General features: G+C 38.4%; 1 protein-coding gene across 3 annotated transcripts in view; it reads right to left on the bottom strand.

Moving 5' to 3' along the window:
* Positions 1-19,218, bottom strand: part of CNTNAP5 (contactin associated protein family member 5) — a 307,043-nt gene that overhangs the window by 31,010 nt on the left and 256,815 nt on the right. For all 3 annotated transcript variants that reach the window (XR_010474008.1, XR_002408012.2, XM_021280776.2), the window contains exons 18-20: positions 18,347-18,565; positions 10,145-10,384; positions 8,360-8,584 (exon numbers count right to left, since the gene is read on the bottom strand). Coding sequence is in view for 1 of the 3 variants with exons in the window: in XM_021280776.2 (XP_021136451.1) it covers positions 8,360-8,584; positions 10,145-10,384; positions 18,347-18,565 (684 nt within the window). In the remaining 2 variants the exon portion in view is untranslated. The remainder of the gene's footprint in view (positions 1-8,359; positions 8,585-10,144; positions 10,385-18,346; positions 18,566-19,218) is intronic.

Genomic DNA, 19,218 nt, shown 5'->3' with positions numbered 1-19,218 from the left:
CTTTTATGTTAGTGAAAAAAAATGGTGTTCATTTGTAAGCCTTCCACTCAAAGCTTGAGACATTCAGGACTTAAGGATCATATTCAGGCAATTTTATTTCAAAAATACACTTTCACTTCACATTTCTTCAACTTGGAAAAAAGCCCTTAAAGGAGGCTATGCGGAGGCCCACGACCTCGGTTCACTTTGCAATCCTGCTAGGCAGATGGATCCAGATTGAGAATGTCACTTAAACATCAACAAATGTAGCTAGTTCCCTGACATGACTGACAAAAGTGTTTAACCTTCATAGACATCTTATTCCCACTAGCTGCCAGTTGGCTTAACAAAGGCTGACCGACAATTAAAAAGGAATTAGCAGATGCTTCTTTCTCCAAAGCTAGAAAATATTGCAAGTCTAAAAGATGACCGAGATGACCACAGTCGTAAAGCTCATCATGCACATAATGAGTGGCTTAAACACGGAGCTTATTTCAGACATTTTAAGGGGAACACTTGTCTGACCAAAACAGCCCATGTCCCTGCCAATGTCGCTGGCCTAAAATAGGAACTGGGCTAACCCATGGATGTGGGATAACACTAAACACTGTCTTTCCAGTTTAGCTCACATGTAAGCATACACAGTGGTGTATTTATGTATCCTGGAGGTGACAGATAGAGCACTGCCACAATGTCTCAGCTTGGATCATTGCTGACAAATCATCTTCCTTCTTTGTGTCACAGTTTATCTGCTGGTGAAACAGGTGAATTTTAACATCCTTTGGAAAATGACATGAAACTTCTGGGTAAGCAGCAATTTTAGAAAGTATTATTAGTCATTACCATCACCTCTCTACTCCCCAGTACTTCTTTCTGGGGAAGGGACTGGTTATTCTTTCTTTTACATGGTGATTATATGTTAATTATCTTTTTTTCCCTGAAGGTGACAGTAAATATGAAGGAAAGACCAGAGGGCACCAGGTGCAGTTAAATCTCCCTGAGATTACCTGCTTTCTGATGGTGACATTTATTCTGGTAAATTTTAACCTATACCTTTTCTACACATTCTTAAGAATTTTAAGAGTAATTTAAAGACTCTTCATTAACAAAAGCTATCTATATGCTACTGTTGGATCTGATGCTCAGATCTCTCCCTCCTGTCTTTAAAGACACACTGGATGCCATTAGTCTTCTCATGGTCAGACATTCAGTAGGCTCTATGATTTACTCACCTTTTTATGTAGAAAAATCTTGGCAGACTTTCATCTTACACTGTACTTTTCATTTAAGACTAGTGTAGCAGCCAGGTTGGAAGGACGAGGTTTTATTTTTTATCCAGTGAATGAAATAAAAAGTATCATCCTCTGAATTTTATTCCAAAAATTCAACTTGGCTTTGCAAATTATGCATCATCGCTAACTCTGTGTGAACAGCTCGCAGGCAAAAAAGGCTGAGATAGTCTGTTGTGATGCCCTGAGGAATTCACACCAACCTACCCATACTGAGATACTACCTCATGGTTTCCATTCTTTTCCTAATATCTTTCAATCATTCCTGTTTCAGTTTTGGCAGAACAGATACCTATTCAAGGAAGAACTTGTTTCATGCTGGCCTAACGAATAACCATAATGTTCAGCAATGAGAATACAGAAAAAGATGATCTGAACAGAAAAAATGAAATAATCAATTTGAGCACTAGATGATGTCTGTGGAGCAGGAGAGTGAGCAATAATCTTAAATAAAACTAGATATAAATAATCATATGCCTCTCATTTCAAACCTTCTTTTTATTCTTAACTCATAATAAAGACAGCACAGAACTTTGTGGATTAGTGGCTTTCTAGAAGTTAATGATCCCTGTTTGTGTTGAGCTCTACAGACACTGTCTGACTGGTCATGAATCTCTGTGAGATGTTCTGGTCCTCTAACCAGAAAGTCCATCTAAGCACTGCCAGTTTCAAAGGTTATGCTACCCTCTGTGACTGGAGAAGTTGGATCCTTTAATTAGTGACCCAGATACTACAAACAAGATAAAGATGTGTGTTTGGACCCAGGCTGGCTCTTCCAAGTATCTTTGGGGTCTGTGTCCTGTGGAAACAGCTACACTGCTCCAAGGCAGCACTTGAGCCCACAGTGCTGCAGAGCTACAGCTCTCCCTACACAGCTCTCTATGTCCACAACACAGATCATTCACATGTTAAGAATAACTGAAAAATGAGTACTATCAAGCTTCAGGGCTAAAGGTTTTGGCAAAATGGTTCTGAAAAGATCCTAATTTCAGAATTACTGCAGAGCATATACACATGTATGAAGCATCCATATAAACACAGGAGCTTATGACCCACTATCCTTCTTCTCCAGTCTTCCAGTACAGCTCCACAGAAATCCAACAATAAAATGACTTTTCAATCACAAAATAAGAGCCAGGAACTTAAATCTTCTAGGAGATAAACACCTCCTCCAAGCAAATGGGAATGTATGTTTTCTTCCAAGCTGATTATCTGTAGACAGTGGTCTGGGGTTTTATGCCAGACACCAGTAAGTTCAAAGTCAGTCTCTATTTATGCAGAACACAGATCAATTATTAACTGCATGCTCAGCCTTTCCTGCTCAATGTAATCCAATTACAGTTCCCTTGTTTTTCCCTTGTGGTTCTCCAGAACATCTCTTGACCCTTCAGTATGGCAAAATGATCTTCATGAGTACAAACATGTCTATGAATTGAGCTAATGAGACAGATCTTTCAGTTCTCTCCTCTTGGAAAGCAGATAAAGAAATCTGCCAGAGTCCTTGGCTGAATATTGTGGCTGCCTTTCCTTTCTAAGTCTTGCACACTTAGAGATTTAAAGTGCCATATGCTAAAACAAACAAACAAACAAACAATTGGTTTGGGCACTGAATCCAACTCTTTCCTCAAAGACTTTTTAGTGCTGGATTTGAAACGAAAACTCTATTCAGTATTCCATTTGCTGTGAAGTGTGCTTACAGCAGGGAATCATCCAAAGGATCACAGTTTTTTTCTAACCACAGGAGCTTCTCTATTTACCTAAAGAAACTGATTGGGAGAAGTCCTGTCACCCCAACCCTTTCAACTCATGATGCCACAGCCAGCCTCCCATTTACAGACAACTGGGGAAAGTTTCTTTACATTCACCATTCCCAGTGAAACTCTCACTGGCCCTTCAGTCAACAAATAACATAAGATTTCAGGGCCAACGACAGCAATTGTTCGAAAGTATAAGACATATAGTCCTATCTGCCGTGTGAAATCACATAATGTCTGTGAACCAGAGCCAGGCCAAGAACGATTCTCAGTCACTCACAGACAGTTGCTTGAAAACTAGTCTCCTCAACAAAGCTGTCTCCCACAGTTGCCTGCTCCTCATTTATTAAAAATAACTATGCCTGAACCTGAGCACCTGCGCAAGTTGTTCAATGGGTGTTTAAAGTCTGTAAGCCAGAATGTGTTCTCAAAAGATAAGACTATTGCACTAACAATAGCAGATCCTAGAGGGTCTTTTTGTAGCAGTTAGTTATGTTCTCTGGTACCCACATCACAAAACTAAAGCCTGCAAGGTGATAAAGCAAAAGATCCAGCAAAATCAACCCCCAAACCCACATCAGTGTTCCATTAAGTGCTATTTTCCCTAATTATTTTAGCTTTGCCCCATTGGACTCCATATTTCACAGCATGAACAGAATAAAAATGTTTTTTGCCTCAAAGACTGAACTAGATTTTTTGCCTTTCCTGACCACTGAATGACAAAGGCTTTGTTTTTGCTTGAGAAAAGTTGATGGAGATGCAGCTTAACAAACTTGAAAAGTAAAACCAACAAGAATTCACATGCCTTCAATAGAAAGGCTGCATCTGACTTAGAGACAGATCACAGTAGATTTGTAGTTTATTAAAAAGAAAAAAAATCCGAAGCTTCTCACTAATGACATTTACTTCTTTTTCTGCAGAATGTTAATCCAGCTTACTTCTATTACAGATTTTGGTTCATTTTCCTATTTACTTCAAATGTCAGCTGATTTCAAGTCCTTATGAGACAGGGCAATGGAGTTGATCTGGGTCCTGCTACTAAATGCTGAGTATCAGAGACCTAACAGAAGAATTTTTCCAGCTGTTTTCATTTTTACTTTTGTTTTTAACAGTTTTGTGCTTTTTTCCTTGTCTTTAATCTTTCCTATGCAACTTCAGAGTCTTGCTTTCCAAAAGAAATTGAGAACAGAGCTCACTGTGATGGCAATAGGTACTAGATAGAAACAAAGAAAAAAAAAGGACTCAAATTGTTAAGTTTCTTATGAGATCAGATAATATATGTAGATAAATTTTCAATCACTCTAGAACAGTTCGAGATTCTATCTTTTTATTTGATGCTGGCTATCTGCTGTTTTTCTAGATTAAGAATCATATTGTTTACATGGAGAAAGCCAACAACTGAGAATCAAAGACTCGGCAAAACATTTTCTAGACAACATAATTCATCATATTCATATCACATTTGATTACTTGTTGGGGAGAAAGAAGAATGGAGTAAGGAGGAGCACTAATAGTTCCTTTTTTAACATTTTTGACCCACATCAGTTATTGTCTTTAGAGATCGAGACAAAGATTATAATACTAAGGTACTGACAACTTGATGAAATCCTGTATATTAGTAAAAATGTACAGTGAAAACTTAGCCTAGGAAAGAAAAAATATTTTTTTCTGGGCAGTAGCTTCCTGTGATGTAAATAATTTCTGTGGACTAACACTGGAAATGCTAATTAGAGATGTTTACACATTTTCTGTAGCTTAGTAATGGGCACTATAATTTGAAATTTCTACAGCACAGATATTAAAAATGCATGGCTAATTATTATAGTACTGCTAATTTTATGGATGTAGGATCAATGGGACTATGTGAGCTTTACAAACATACCCATCTATACACACATATACATATCAGTCTTTATATAACACATACACACCTATATATATATGTGTACCTTAAGAATCTGTGTGTACAATATGTAGGAGTGGGGAGGAGAGAACAATGCTAAGTTATTTGATACAGTTTTCAAAGGCATACGCATGATTTAAAAGTGTTAAGTATTAAGTAATGATGGAAAGAATCCCTAAGTCATCTTTAAAAACATCAGCTTTTGAAAACTTAGCCATAAACTGCCAGGATATGAGCCAACCGATCAGAGGTAAGAACAACCTTGTGATAAAGATAAGTTATTTGGGTGGGAACTGTGTCTAGAAATAATAGCTGCTAGGCACTACTGAGCTTCTCATTTCATAGAAGGAGGTCATCTGTTTTGGTCTAGAATTGTAGCTTCTACATTGACATATGGTTGTACCCAACATCCATCATAGCTTTACCTCCTTCATCAACCACCTGCCCTCTAAGGCTCCAAGTGCTGGAAGGGCTTTCTGTGTGGGCAGCATTGATCTGGGTTGGTGAAGCCATGAGTGAGCATGAGGAGATTTTATTTCCATTCTCAGACCTGATGCTGTCCTGTTGGATAACGCTAAATGAATCATTTTATTACCACAATTCTAGTGTCTCAATCAATATGTACAGTATCTTCTAACAATATGACCTTCTTTACAGACTGACAGTGCAAAGAATGTTGGGGTTAAATGTGATTATTTATTAATTTTATTGAAAAAAAATTGATTTTACAGGAAACTTTTAACACCTGATTGGATTAGACCATAGCTTCCTATACTTTCATATAAGGCCCTTTTAATATAGTCTAACAATGAATAAGCCTTGCAGAGACTTTAGCCTCTCTTATGTTAAATATATAACACAGGAAGTCTGAATTACCAGAAACATTCTACTTATCACCACTTCTATTAACCAATAATTTGCTTAGTTATTTTGTGGATAACAGAAAAGTGAGAATGCCCATTCTCATTTCACCAAGAGTCTAACCTTTATTTAACCAATCAGCTATTCAGCAGAGACCTTCTTAGGTCCTACTATACACTGTCAAACTCAGCAAGTTTCCTTGAAAATGAGCCAATAAGACAGAAGGAATCACACTCACTTTTAATGCTACAAAAGACATTATTATTCATAGTCCAGTAACTTTATGGCAGCATAAACCTCTTGGAGGAAAAAAGACTAACTTATCTGAACATTATTTTCATTGGAATAATTTCAGTTTCAACAAGACTAAAAATAAGAGGATATGAGATTAAAAAAAAATATTAAATTTGGGACAAAAAGCAGAGAATCATAGAATCGTTTTGATTGGAAAAGACCTTTAAGATCATTGAGTCCAGCTCTAAACCATATCCCTAAGAAAAGGAGGATGAAGACAGGATTTTTTTTTCCTATACTTCTAAAAGATTTGTCATTAATCAGCTGGGGATTCAGCCTTGAAAATAAAATTAATTACAAAACAAAAGCATCATGTTTACCCTTCCAACTTCCAATGCTAACAAATAACTCTGTGAGCTGTCTACTTTTCTGCTTAGTAATTTCTAACCTGGCACATTTTTATACGTGACTGAAATGACTATCTTGAAAGAATGACACAGAGGCATGCACAACGTAACCCTGAAAGAGACTTTCAGGAGTTAACCAATGTCAGCTAGTTATCTGAACAATTCTTTGCATACCGTGCTACATTTTGTAGTCCAGGGGTTTGAAGCCTGACATTTCACCAACCCTCTAAACCACTCTTATCTTCTTTTTACAAGTGAGTAAATAGAGGTACAGATCTGAGAGAAGTGCCCTTGTTTAAATTGCTGGAGTGTGCTGAGAGCTGCTCCACCTAATCTCCAGAAGCACTGAGAATCCCTATCTCCATCTGAACCTAAGTAGAGATCTTCAGACAGAGCAGTTGCCAAAATGCAAGGTTTATCTCTGCTCCTGTTGAGCTGCTGCAAGAGATTCTGCTGTCCTGATCCCAACCCCTTCCCCAACCACCATTAGAGAGCTTCCCCCTTCCAGAACTTCACGATTATATCTTGCTCATGGATGCATTTCATCAATAAAAAGTCAATTGACTCATGTTTCTAAGGTCATTTTACACTATGCTGGCAAAAGTAAAGCTGATTTAAATGGATATTACATTTTCATTCACTTTAGGGCTATTTTCCATTGCCTGAGTGGCATCGAGAGACCTGAGTGTAACTGATAAGCAGATTCCAAGGTTTCACCTCAGCAGCTAACCTCTGGCACCCTGGAGTTATGCACTGGAATATTCATGTATCTGAAAATCATAAACACTTGCCTCCAAGAGCAAATCAGAGAAGGAAATCTGGAACTGGATGGGAGAAGAGAGAGAGGGTTTCCTCAGTAGTGCCACCACCCTGCTGCAATAGTGCTTAGAGGAGCTGGGTTCAGGCACATACTCTCCAAGCTGCTTCTCCCAGGAACTGGGATGCTCATCCCATGGCAGCCCAAATGTTAGCTGCCTAACATGGCTAGGAGATAAACTATAGCAAAAAGCATATAGAGATTAAAAGCTTCCCCACCACGCCCCCCACCCCTTATAGTTTCATTTGACATACTTGAAAGCTTAGCTATTTCAGAATTTGCAAGGCTTCAGAGTGGTCTGGGTCATTCAGTCAAGTGCACATATTCAACCACACAGCATTAGCTTTCTATTGTTCTGCCACAGGCTGGTGACTCACCAATACGCTTACTCATCATTTCTAGTGCTCCAATGCCTGAATAACTCTTGAATAATTCAAACATCCCCATTTTTCAAGGATGATGTTTGTCTGGAGTGAGTTTTCTGAAAGCACTGTAAGGACTCAGGAGCCAGAGTCTTATTGAAAAGATGTAGGGCCTATGCCCCTAAAATCTTTATGTTTTCAAAAAGCCCCCACACCATGTACCTTTTAATAGAAAATGGATTTACACCTCATGCTTTGATCTGTGAACATAGAAAACTTTGATTTTCTGGCTTTAATAGTCAAACAAATTGGCCATACTCCATTGAAACAACCCAGTGAAGAGCAATACTTGTGCCAAGAAAAAATGCAAAAGATAAAATGATAATATATTTCTACACCAAGTGTTCTTGTATGTTCATGGTATTTCTCATTCCCTTATCTTGGAGGCCTAATGGATCTTAGTGTGGAATAAATAGCAAGGAATTGCTATTGTACAGTCTTGCCAAATGGAAGTCAGAGCACATTTTAAGTCCAAACAACATGATTATTCAAAGACTGAATAAGCAAGTGTAGCACTGAATGCCAAATAAAGGGACATAAAAAAGAGTGATGGCCATTTGCATGAAGTGAATACCATGAAGGTGATAAAGTTGCAGACAAGGAAATGAACTTAAATCAGTGGAGAATTCTATACTATTCTCACAAACCCCAGTTATACTGGTCTCCCTTTGGTAGCAAATCAAGAGTACTTACCATTCTTGGAGAGAATCACAGCCAAATATTCATGAAAGTAGGTGTTGATGTAGAGCAGAAGGCTTGGAGTATGTGCCGTGAGAAAGCTGAATGCAATATTTTCCTTGGACATGACAGCATCCGCATAAATGGCAGAGCTTGAGGTGCTTGCGTTTTTTGTTACAGGGTAAGGTTCTTGGAAAATATAGGTAACGGAAGTGCCAGCTTCAAATAATGCGGAAACCTCTGAAAGCATACATAAACCAAGAGAATAATTTCATCTGCTGCAATTTCAGATCTCCCAGGTAGGCATGAATTAAGCTGACACCCTCCGAAGCAGAACACTGCAAAATGTCCCTGACCCAGCTGTTACCACTTCCTTAATTTCGACTAGGAGTGTGTCCTTCCTTACAGTCTATTTGTCTGGCACAGAGAAGGACAGTGTATGGAGACAGGCCTTTAAATTAAACTATTTTAGTGCTGGAATCAGAGCTCCACAAGATAGAACAGGCTAAAATGTCTGTTGGCCAAACAAATACTCAGTTCACCATCTTCTGACAGCTGACATAAAGAGCAATATTCTCTGCCTTTCCCCCACAGTAAAGACAATATATTTGTCCTTTGCAGTCTCCTTTTTAAACAAAGTCATTATTAAAGCAACACATTTACCCAAAGACAGCCAGTAAGGTAAGCTGAAACATCTACCTGTGCATGCTCAAATCCCAAGAACTCACACTTATGTTTTTCAATAAACAAAATGTAGTCTGGCCATGAAATACACAGATGCGATAACAGCAGTTTTTTCTAATGTGAAACACACTAATATTAGGATGGTGATACCTTCACCCACAAACTGACTACAAGTACCTTCTCTAATAAAGCACCTCCACCTCTACAGCAGCATCTCCTAACAGGACACTATGTGGTTATTTGATATTCCTCTCGTGGCATCAGTGCCAAATCCTCAGATTATGTAAGTGGGCATAGTTCCGTGGACTACAGTATGACTAAGCCGATTTACACCAGCAGATGATTCGGCCCACTTAGTAAACCTGCTGCATTCACGAGGTGAGTGGCAGCCGTGGAAATAAAAACACTCACATTGTACCTTGCTGTTATTGAACAGGAGTTTTGGTAGTTCCTTTCTCCCCCAAAGAACATGCTATTTAAATTGAATGTTCTTCATTTGCCCTGCTCCTTTTTCTGGTATTGGCAACATCTCCAGTGAGCCACCAGAAAGGTTCAGTGAGGACACATTCACCACAGACTGAATAATGCAAATCAGTTTTCTCCTGAATGCTTCACACTTATTTTTAAAAATCTCGTAACATTTCAATGGCTTGTCACAGAGATGGCAAAAATACTTAAAAAACTACCTCTTTTTGTCACACCGTTGCTCCAAAACTCTGTAACGAAAAGCTCTCAAGATTTTGTTCAGGTGAACAAAGCTAGATGAGGTTTAAAAACAAGCAAACTAAACATTCAGACATGGGTAGACAACTGTTATGAAAAATTCTCAGCCCTATTTGCTAATGTCTGGGCCATTATACGCAGTTGAATACTGGAATCATAGTGGGATGTAGCTGGCAACTTTAACAGGACAACTAATATAGTTTTAATTTCTGAGGCCACTGAAGTCAACAAAAGGAGGTGTTACAACCTGCTTAAGATAAACACTTAGAAATGCTGAAGTGACAGCTGATATTAGAACGTCTTATTGTAACATCAGGGACACCAAACTGACAGGAGTGAAACTGCTGTAATTCAGAGACCACTAAGGACTTAGGATCAAAGTTCAGTGCCTACCTTCCTTGCAGAAAGGTCCTTCATAGGCTGAGTTGGTACAATCACAGGAGTAACCATTATACTTCTCCACACATTTTCCTCCATTATGGCACAGGTTACCATAACTGCTGCAATGTCCTGGACATCCAGGTTTAACACCAGACGTCATTTTAGCTCTCTCTTCAAGGTCAAGTTTCTGTCCATTTAAATGCAGAGATCGAATGCATCCCAAAAATCCCTTTTGTCTGGAAGCTGATCCCCCTGAAAAAGAGAGAAAAAAGGATATGCATTCATTGGTGAGTCTGCACAGCGATCAAAGCCCTGAAGTCCAATACGGAGGTACAAATATGAGTCCATGAATTTTAAAAAATATATATCAATGCATACAGTGGCAAAAGATGACGGACAGCTCTGGAAACTAAAGTTCTCTATCTTTATGAAAGGACTAAAAAGCTGTATGTGACACTTTCTTGTTGCCATTCTTCTCCTTCCTGCCTTATCTACTGCCCTGTCTGGCATTTAAACTGCAAATTCATTTGGGAAAAAAGATTAGCTTTATCGTATGTCTGCATATCACCTAATACATGAGAAAGCCAAACCTGTTTTTTTGGTGTTGTTGTTGCCATAGCACAGAGTATAAATAACACCCTAATCCAAACAGCAGGTGAGTTACACATGCTGATGAGTCCAGATAGCAGGGATGAATCAGGTTCAGCACCAGGCCTGCTGGCTGAAGGGAAATGACTTGATTCAGAATTTATGCATGACTGCCCAACCTGATGTTGCACGTGAATGGCTGTTGTAGGCAGGAAACATGAGTTCAGGTCACAGTTGTGTTATTTATTACAATTGTTCAATATAATTGGGTTTCTTCCTGAAGATAAGAGCTGTGTGGATCTACACAAGAGGGCAGTTCTGTCTCTACAAGCTAACTACCTTCTTATCTGCCCAATGAATTTTTTTCCATAAGAGGTAATCTCTAAGAATAACTGTAATGGTGACTGTTAGAGTACTTTGTGAAAATATCGCCATTTTTCTTATTATGGGCTTTATTTGGCAGTGGCCAATGTTTTTCTTTTGAAGACACTGCAATTTTGATTGCTGCTAAGAAATCTAATTCTGGTTCAGGAGGTAACAGCATTTGTAGGCTCTGAAATGGCAGCTTTATTGGTGATTTTCCTGCAAAAGCAGTATGAAAGGGGTCATCTTTCCAAATTATTCTCTTGTAGAAATTGGTTCTGTATCAAAGTGCATGAGGTATCTTTTGCTAAGTCCTTGCAGAAGACCATCTGTTTTTTCATAAATTATTTAATTAAGCAAGACTTGTGCAAACTAAGACAATGAAGCAATGGCTTGAAAAGCAATCTCACCGAAACCCTATTGTTCTGCTATACCATTTTCACATATTTTTCTTTCTGTTGCACTAATAGCAGAAATTCTGATTTTGAGTAAGTATAGTTGAACTATAGGATAGTATGTGTGAGACAGGTTTACTTCATGCTTATTTTAGTACGGCTTTGTGAGAGAAACAAATATTTTCTTTTCAGATGTGCAAATGCTGTCTCACTTATTTTAAAGGCCCTCTGAACACAAGAATTGGACCTTCGGCATTTGCTGCACTGTGCACACACAATCCTTTTCTTTGGAGATTTTGCTCCAAAACTGTACATACCGTATAGCTTAAATGTTTTATTCAGTAAAACAGATTTTAGGTTAAGCCTCGGGACCACAAACACCAAGGTTAAAGCTGTTCTTTGCTGAGGGGTGTTGACAGTCAAATGAGCCATGCTGCTTTCAGCAAGGTATTTATACAGTTGAATTTTACCTAGAAGCCTTGGGGAAAGAAAGAAGGTCTAAGAGTATGGGGCAAGAAGTTCACAGAGTACTCCTGGTGTAGCTTGGTGACACAATTGGATAAATTATTAACACTCAATCAATGAATTGAGGATTTGCTTTAAGAAGCAAAGGACTTTTTGATGGTAAGGGATTAGGATTAGGGAATCTGAAGTGGTGTGAATAAATATTAGGAGATTTCTTGCTTATGTAACTGATACAAAGAACAGAAAAGGGCATGAATGTATAAGAATCATAATTATTATTACTCAGGAGTAGGAGAACTTGCTGTGATATTCCTCAGAAGACATCCAAGTCACACTTGCTAGTCTCAAACAATGTTGTACAAAACAGTCAGGATACACAAGGAGTTAATCATTAATCCCTCCTCATGGCCTCCAAAATATCCCCAAGTGTCTACAGATTCCTTTTAAAACAACAGTAAACAAAGTATGCCCTTTCTTTTTCTCTCCTTCCTTTTCTCTCTCTCCCAACAAAGCTTCTCAGATGTTTACTCTCTCTGGGTACATTGCATTGGGACCGTCTACAACAGACAGAGGAGATTCACCTAAGGATTCCTTGCTCCCTTGTTCCCAAGTCAAAACCAGGAATCCAAGCACTTAACTTTGCTAGCCTCCTTAACATTCCAAATAAATAGTACAAAAACTTCTGATCAAGGCTTTATGCATCAAATTAAAGAATTTGTATTTTGTTTCTCCGATGTTACCAGTTGAGTGAAAATCACTACCTTTCCCCTCCCCATACTGGAGTGTTATGGTCATGCCTTCTCCACTAGAAAAGAGTTTCACCTCTGACTACACCGTGAGAAGACATGGTGACACACCTCCTCCAGAACCACAAGGATATACCAGGATACGGACGGACTATCTTAAAGGATGTCACCCATTCGGAATGCTAAAAGCAACCATCCATTGAAAGGAATGACTTCTGCGTGTCCCTTCAGAGCAAGTATTGTGCCAAACTGGCCTGTTGCTGGGCAGTTTGGTGCAGTTGATATAATCTAGCCTGTACATTTGTTTAGGGTTTGCTCCTTCTACTGTTTGCATTTTGTTTGTTTGTTTGTTTTTTAATTAACAAAAGAAACATAGCCAGGTGCAAGGATACTGATGTTGTAACTGAGGATTATAAAGCAGCCTACAGCAGCTAGATGCCCAAGACCTACTGAAAGGAAGGGAGAAATGGTTTTCTAACTATTTTGAGCTGCTTTAAAATCCTAGCTGGCTTGATTTTGAGTGTACTAGCAGTAAAAATAAATTCTCCCTTCCACTTTGTACACACGTAAAACTACCTCAGAAGTCTGCCACACAGTCCATGTGTGCCGATTTGGCCTTAAGCAGACTTTCTGCCTTTGTTCTAGTTAATTTCAACAAGTATAGCCATAGAAACACTCTTTCTGGTACTACATAGATAAATACATAAGTGTCCTCTGAGTCAGTTACAGATTAACCACAACAGCTAACCATATAAACATTATTTAATCTACACTTTTATCTTTTAATGACTATGCATACCTGTTTCTCTGTAACAAAGAGAAACCATCAAGGACACTCAGATATTTATGGGAGATGATGCAATAAAACCAGAATTGCTAATTTGAATTCTGTCACATTGTGTTGCTATGGATGAGGGAGATAAAAGGAGAGGGATTAGATTTGAACACCTCCAATTTGTCTCCCCTTCTCCAGTTTTACCTCCAGAGAGATCCAATAAGGAGATAGCCATTTTCTATGGCTTTTTTTTGAATGACATGTGGAAGAGATCATAATTCCAATGGAACCTAGGGAACATCAGGCAACGACAATTTGTTGCTCATGATATGTGGTGTGCTGTCCAGAGAAATGCTTGGGTTCTGCTCCCCGAAAGGGAACATTCCCTAAAGACAGACATGCAGGGCAGACACTATGTCAGCAAGATGCAAGAACAGCCAAGACCATTGAATCACACATAAAACAGGGCAACAAAAGGTGGCAGGGCAGAACTGAATGGAGAACAGGTGGCATGGAAAGAAATGACACCCAAATTCAGGATTTCTGTAGATGAATACAATGAATAGTATGAGCATATGAGAAGAAGGATCTGATTATCAACTTTATCAATTCCTTCTACACAATATTGATGTACAAAAGAGACTTCAGGGTACGAGAAATCGCTACATGAGTGCACCTTTCCAGGATATGTAATACTCCTGTGAACTTCTCTATCTGTGGTGTGTTACCAAATCCAAAATGAAAGTATTAGTGTGCAGATAACAAATAATGGGTACTTTATGCTTATCAAGGTCAGAAGTGAGTGAAGATTTTTCTAGCACATAGTACTGTTAATCCAAGTAATCTAATGTGAATTCAAACTCAGTAAGACACACCTAACATTCAGAGATACTCCACAGAAATCCAGATTAAGAACATTAAACACACCCATGTACACAGAGCAAGCTGAAAATTGATTTTTACCCTAGCATTGACCCAGACAGGCTTGGGTTCAAAAACAGGCATAACTCAAAATTAATATAGGGACAACATGTGATGGTGAGACTCCCAGGTTCTGCTGTAGTCTCTGAACGTCTGGATTTTTCTTCTGGAATAAGCAACCATGACATCCAAACACTGAACTCACTGTCGTTGTGTATCAGTTAGTATCCCTTTGAGACAACTCAAGTTCATGTTTTTCACAGTCTTTAGGATATAACTTTGCATTAGTTCACAATCAGTGTTTTCTCCATCTAAAAGGACTATACAACTGTGATTTGGGTTTGTTTCATTTGGTTTCTTATGAAAGAGAATATCTGCTCACACATGTGGTATATTTTTATCTCTGAATCCAGACTTTTTAAATTCCTTGCCGAAATTTAGGAGAGACAATATTATGTTCTTCCATATTTCAAGAAAACTGGTAGCACTGAAACAGCATCAAGTTCTCCACTCAGGAAGACTGAAGCGTGAATTCATCCCTTACTGGACATAAAAGAACCTACAAACATAAAAGAGAAATCCTTCTCTGTGCTTAGTCATTGGAAAATCTTCAGTAAAAGCCTAAATCTCCTAAAATACCTAAGTCAGTCAATCTGAAGATAAATTTCCAGGAAAGTCAGGCCTTCTTAACTCCCACCCTTACAAACTACTTAAAGGCTCCTAATGTGTCCATATCACCGGATCAGCAGTAAATGAAGCACAGCTCCACTACTGCCTACAACTGACTGTTTTGTGAACATTGCTGGAAAAGGTTTCTGTTCAACTTTCTTTCCTATAAATCATAAAAAGTGAAACAACCTGTTTGACAAGCCAACTTTAATTAAAAAAAAAAAAAAAACGATGAACCAATATAAAAACCCAAGAGCTAAATTCTTCTATCATTTACAGTCTCAAATATAACTGGATCTTGGGTTAAGGAGGAGAAATCTGGCCAAAACTGAAGTAAATAACTCATTCATAAAATGGGCAGCAACTGTTTACAAGGAAGGAATTGGTCCAATTAACAGAATTCCTTTAAAATTATGTTATATGCCAACTGCTCTGTAGTCAATTTTTACAAATGTCCAAATTCATTTCATATGTGTGATCCACTCTGTATAACTCCCTACAAGGAAATGACCTTTCTTTTGAGGGTGTTACATAGCCACCTCACACATACTGTACATAGGCTGATGTCTCTCCAGCAACAGGAAAGTAATCAAAGTTTGAAAGCTACGGTGGATCTCCATTCAATCATCATAATGCTACATGATACTAATATAGTTCCTTCATCCCAAAGGATCAATAAACCCTTCCAGAAGATAAATAAGCTAAATTAAATTTTGACATTGAGCCTTATTTATTAGATTTACAAAATATGTGAATTGATTCTGGAAAAGAATCAAGAAAAAAAAAAAAGGTTATATCTTAATGACTAGCTAGCTACCTTCAGTGTGGAAAAAAGTTCCGTATTTAAATGGAGTAAAATAGGGAGATTCACTTAAAAATTATTTGCAACATTTTAAAAATAATAAATCACATCAGTTACACAGATTATTAATTAAGAATGTGCACACTAATTATGGATACCCCTTAATCACTGTCAGTATGCAGACTGCTGCAGAAACAACTATGTTGTGGGTTAGGGGGGAGTAGGGAGTAATATTACGTGCTGTTGCTGCTTTCCTTTTTACAATGTTGTTTATGCATTTATTTTTCAGATGGGATAAAACTCTCTCCACATGGTTGAGGTATTAAATCAGTTGCCTCCTATTAGAAATTGGAATGAGACTTTCAGTAGAGACAAATTATGCCACATCTGCGTATTTTTGGACTTCTGCCACCTTTCCCTGGAGCACCCAGGGAGAAACAGAATTAGAATCAGGAGGCTGCCCAGGTTTCCATCTCTTCTGACTGCTCTTAGGAAAACTCAGAAAATTATGGACAGCTTTGGCCTTCAATAAGGTAGAGCTAAAGTCTGAAAAAGCCCTGAAAACATAAGCTTTTCTGTCCTTTTTGTTCAGGTTTCAATAAAATTGTGGATGGAAAACTGAGTGCAATCTCTCTATTACTGCACAGTGAGAACTTCTCACCTCTTGGTTGATATAAATTAACTGTGTCCTAGAGGCTATTGTAAATATTAAGTACAATTAGAGAAAAACTTAAGCTGAAAGTCACTGCTGGACTGGTTCAATCTATTCCTCAGCACAGCACAGGTATATTCACAGGCAGATTCAGATTCACTTCACCAAGACCAAGGGGACCTTTTCTGCACAGCTGTTATCTGTTTGCTCAAACCCCAGCTTGTACAGAAGCCTGATGCTATTCTGCTCCAGGTGCAGGGCTCTGCATTTGTCTTCACTGACAAGGGTTCCTGTTGGCACATTTCTCTGTTGAGGTCCTTAACTACCATGGGTTTCCATGAACCAATTAACTGGTTATGTCACTTTAAAAGCATCATGAAGTTTGTTCAGGTAACCTGTTTATTTTCCTGAGGCAGAGAAGCAAGCTTATAGGCAGATACTGCTTTGCAGATGCAAGATGGTAAGCAGCTAGTATATATGACATTTTCAATAGAAGGCTTAGTATAAATCCTTCATTTTTACTTCTTTAAATCCTTCATTTTTACTCCTTTAAAAAGACACAACAAAAAATTCGGAAAAGTTTTCCCAGTCATTAGATTCTCTAAGTTTTCTATCTGGAAACAGTACCTTGGCTAGGCTTCTCTGATGTTTCTAAGGTGTTTATCAGCCCAACCCTACTGCCTTCAGGCCTGGCCCCCCACAAAACATGTTCTTAGGACTACCTTAGCATTGGAGAAACAATTTATTTTGTAACAGAAAACAGAAGCCTTGCACTGTGATGGTCTTAAGCCTTCCTTCTGTGAGTTCTTCAGTGAACTTTCCTCTGACTGACTCTATCAGAGATCATTTTGGGTATACATCATTATCTATGCAGGAAGGACTCCCAGCCATTGATGCAGCTGTATTCATTAGCAGATTCATTCCTTACATTCAGAGCCCAGTAATTATCACACACATACACTATAAAAAGCTCTAATAAACACCCCAAAATCTTCTTAAATCAAAGGGTGTGGATACATGGGTAAACTTTATTAAAATGAATTGTCAGACTGAGGTTTGCTGTGGCATTTCAGCTAAGTAAGAGAATCCATTTTAAGGAAAGAATGAGTAGTTACCTGCATGGCCTTGAAAAAGAAGCAGTTACAACACACTCCATCACTGAACAGATTACTCAGGAAGACAGTGTTTGAATATAGAAAAGGGAGAAGTCCCTTTGTAATCCCTGATTATATTATCATATACAACCTGGTCCTAATCTAGGTTTCATTTGCAAGGGAAACAAGGAAACAACTGTATGCAAACAGAGTTTTTTTTTTCCCCTTGGCAAGATCACCTTCAGTTAAAATACCTGTAGTTGTTTTTCCTGAGTTCATAGTTCTCTCACACATGCACTCCATAGCCAAATAAGGGTTTTGGCAGACATGCTTAAAAGAACAGACTTTAAGACCATACTGTCATCAGGCTTTGCCCCAGAAACTTATATGAAGAATTTCTGCCTTTTACATTTAATCTAGCGAGAGAGATCACATTTCCTACAGCAAATTGAACAGCCAGTGATGCACACAACGAAATAGTATGAATTCTTTGGCAATAATCATGTTTCAAGCATTCTTAGACCCTAAAAATATCATCTGGTATAGTATGGTTAAAATATGATTAGTGTTTTGAGTGTAAAAGCAGTAGTTTGGGTTTACTTTATGTTGCCTGTTGAAGGAGTTGAAGAAAAGAAAATGGAGTTAGGTCAGCACATGCAAACTCAATGGTGAAACAATAGCACTACCAAGTCATGGACACATAAATATTGTATATATTTACAGAAACCCTTAAACGGTCCCTACCTACAAATAATTGACTGTTGAGCTGCAAGCGGAAATGCCCCTCAGCAGGTGCCTCCAGGACCTTCTTGGGCAGATTGTCCACCTGGAGAGAAGTTTGCTTGAGGTTCCTCTCTGCTCGGACATAGTGCCATTGATTGTCATTCAGGGGTGTAGGAGACTGCACAGTAGCTTCTGTGGGGCCATTCCCAACATCTACGGAGAAGGTGATCTCTTTTGGGGCTGCAATAGATAAACAGATGTGAAGCGGAAGTGAAGGTCTGAATTAAATCGTGCTTCTGACATCAAGAAATCTTACATAAATATAGGGTCCATTAACTTTTATGTTGGCAAATCGTACAGCATCATTTACCTCCCATCTCCTGCACAGCAGCTTATACATAAATTTAAGCCTGCAGCCTCACTGTTTGATCTCTACTGTGATTATACTTGGCTGTGTGTGCTCATCTTTTTTTTGCTGTAACAATTACAGTGCTCTAGAAATAGTAGGTTATCCTATTTTTGAAGTAGAATTGTCAACCACTGTACAAAAGTTGCACAATGGTAGCAAAAGATTTAGGACAAATAACATTAAAATGGGGGAAAGGATGAAGGAGCTCTTTCTGACTAAATCTTTCAAAATGCATGTACTTAACAATTACAGAACTTGGCTGCAAATGGTAGAAGAGAATCCTACAAGCATTTGTTTGACTGAATGAGCCTGCCCTGGGAAGCAAGGAGAAACAGATGAGCAAAACTAGTTCATTGGTGATCCTAAACTAAAGGGACATATTTAATACATGTCCAGAGACGGCAAGGCTCCTAGAAACAGGATGATAATTGAAAAACAGCAGCCATGTAAAGGAGTCTTTCTTGCTCTGTTGAATGCCTGAAAG

Source organism: Columba livia, chromosome 7 (genome assembly GCF_036013475.1).
Source record: "Columba livia isolate bColLiv1 breed racing homer chromosome 7, bColLiv1.pat.W.v2, whole genome shotgun sequence".
NCBI lineage: Eukaryota > Metazoa > Chordata > Aves > Columbiformes > Columbidae > Columba > Columba livia.
This window is presented reverse-complemented; position numbering and strand designations above follow the sequence as displayed.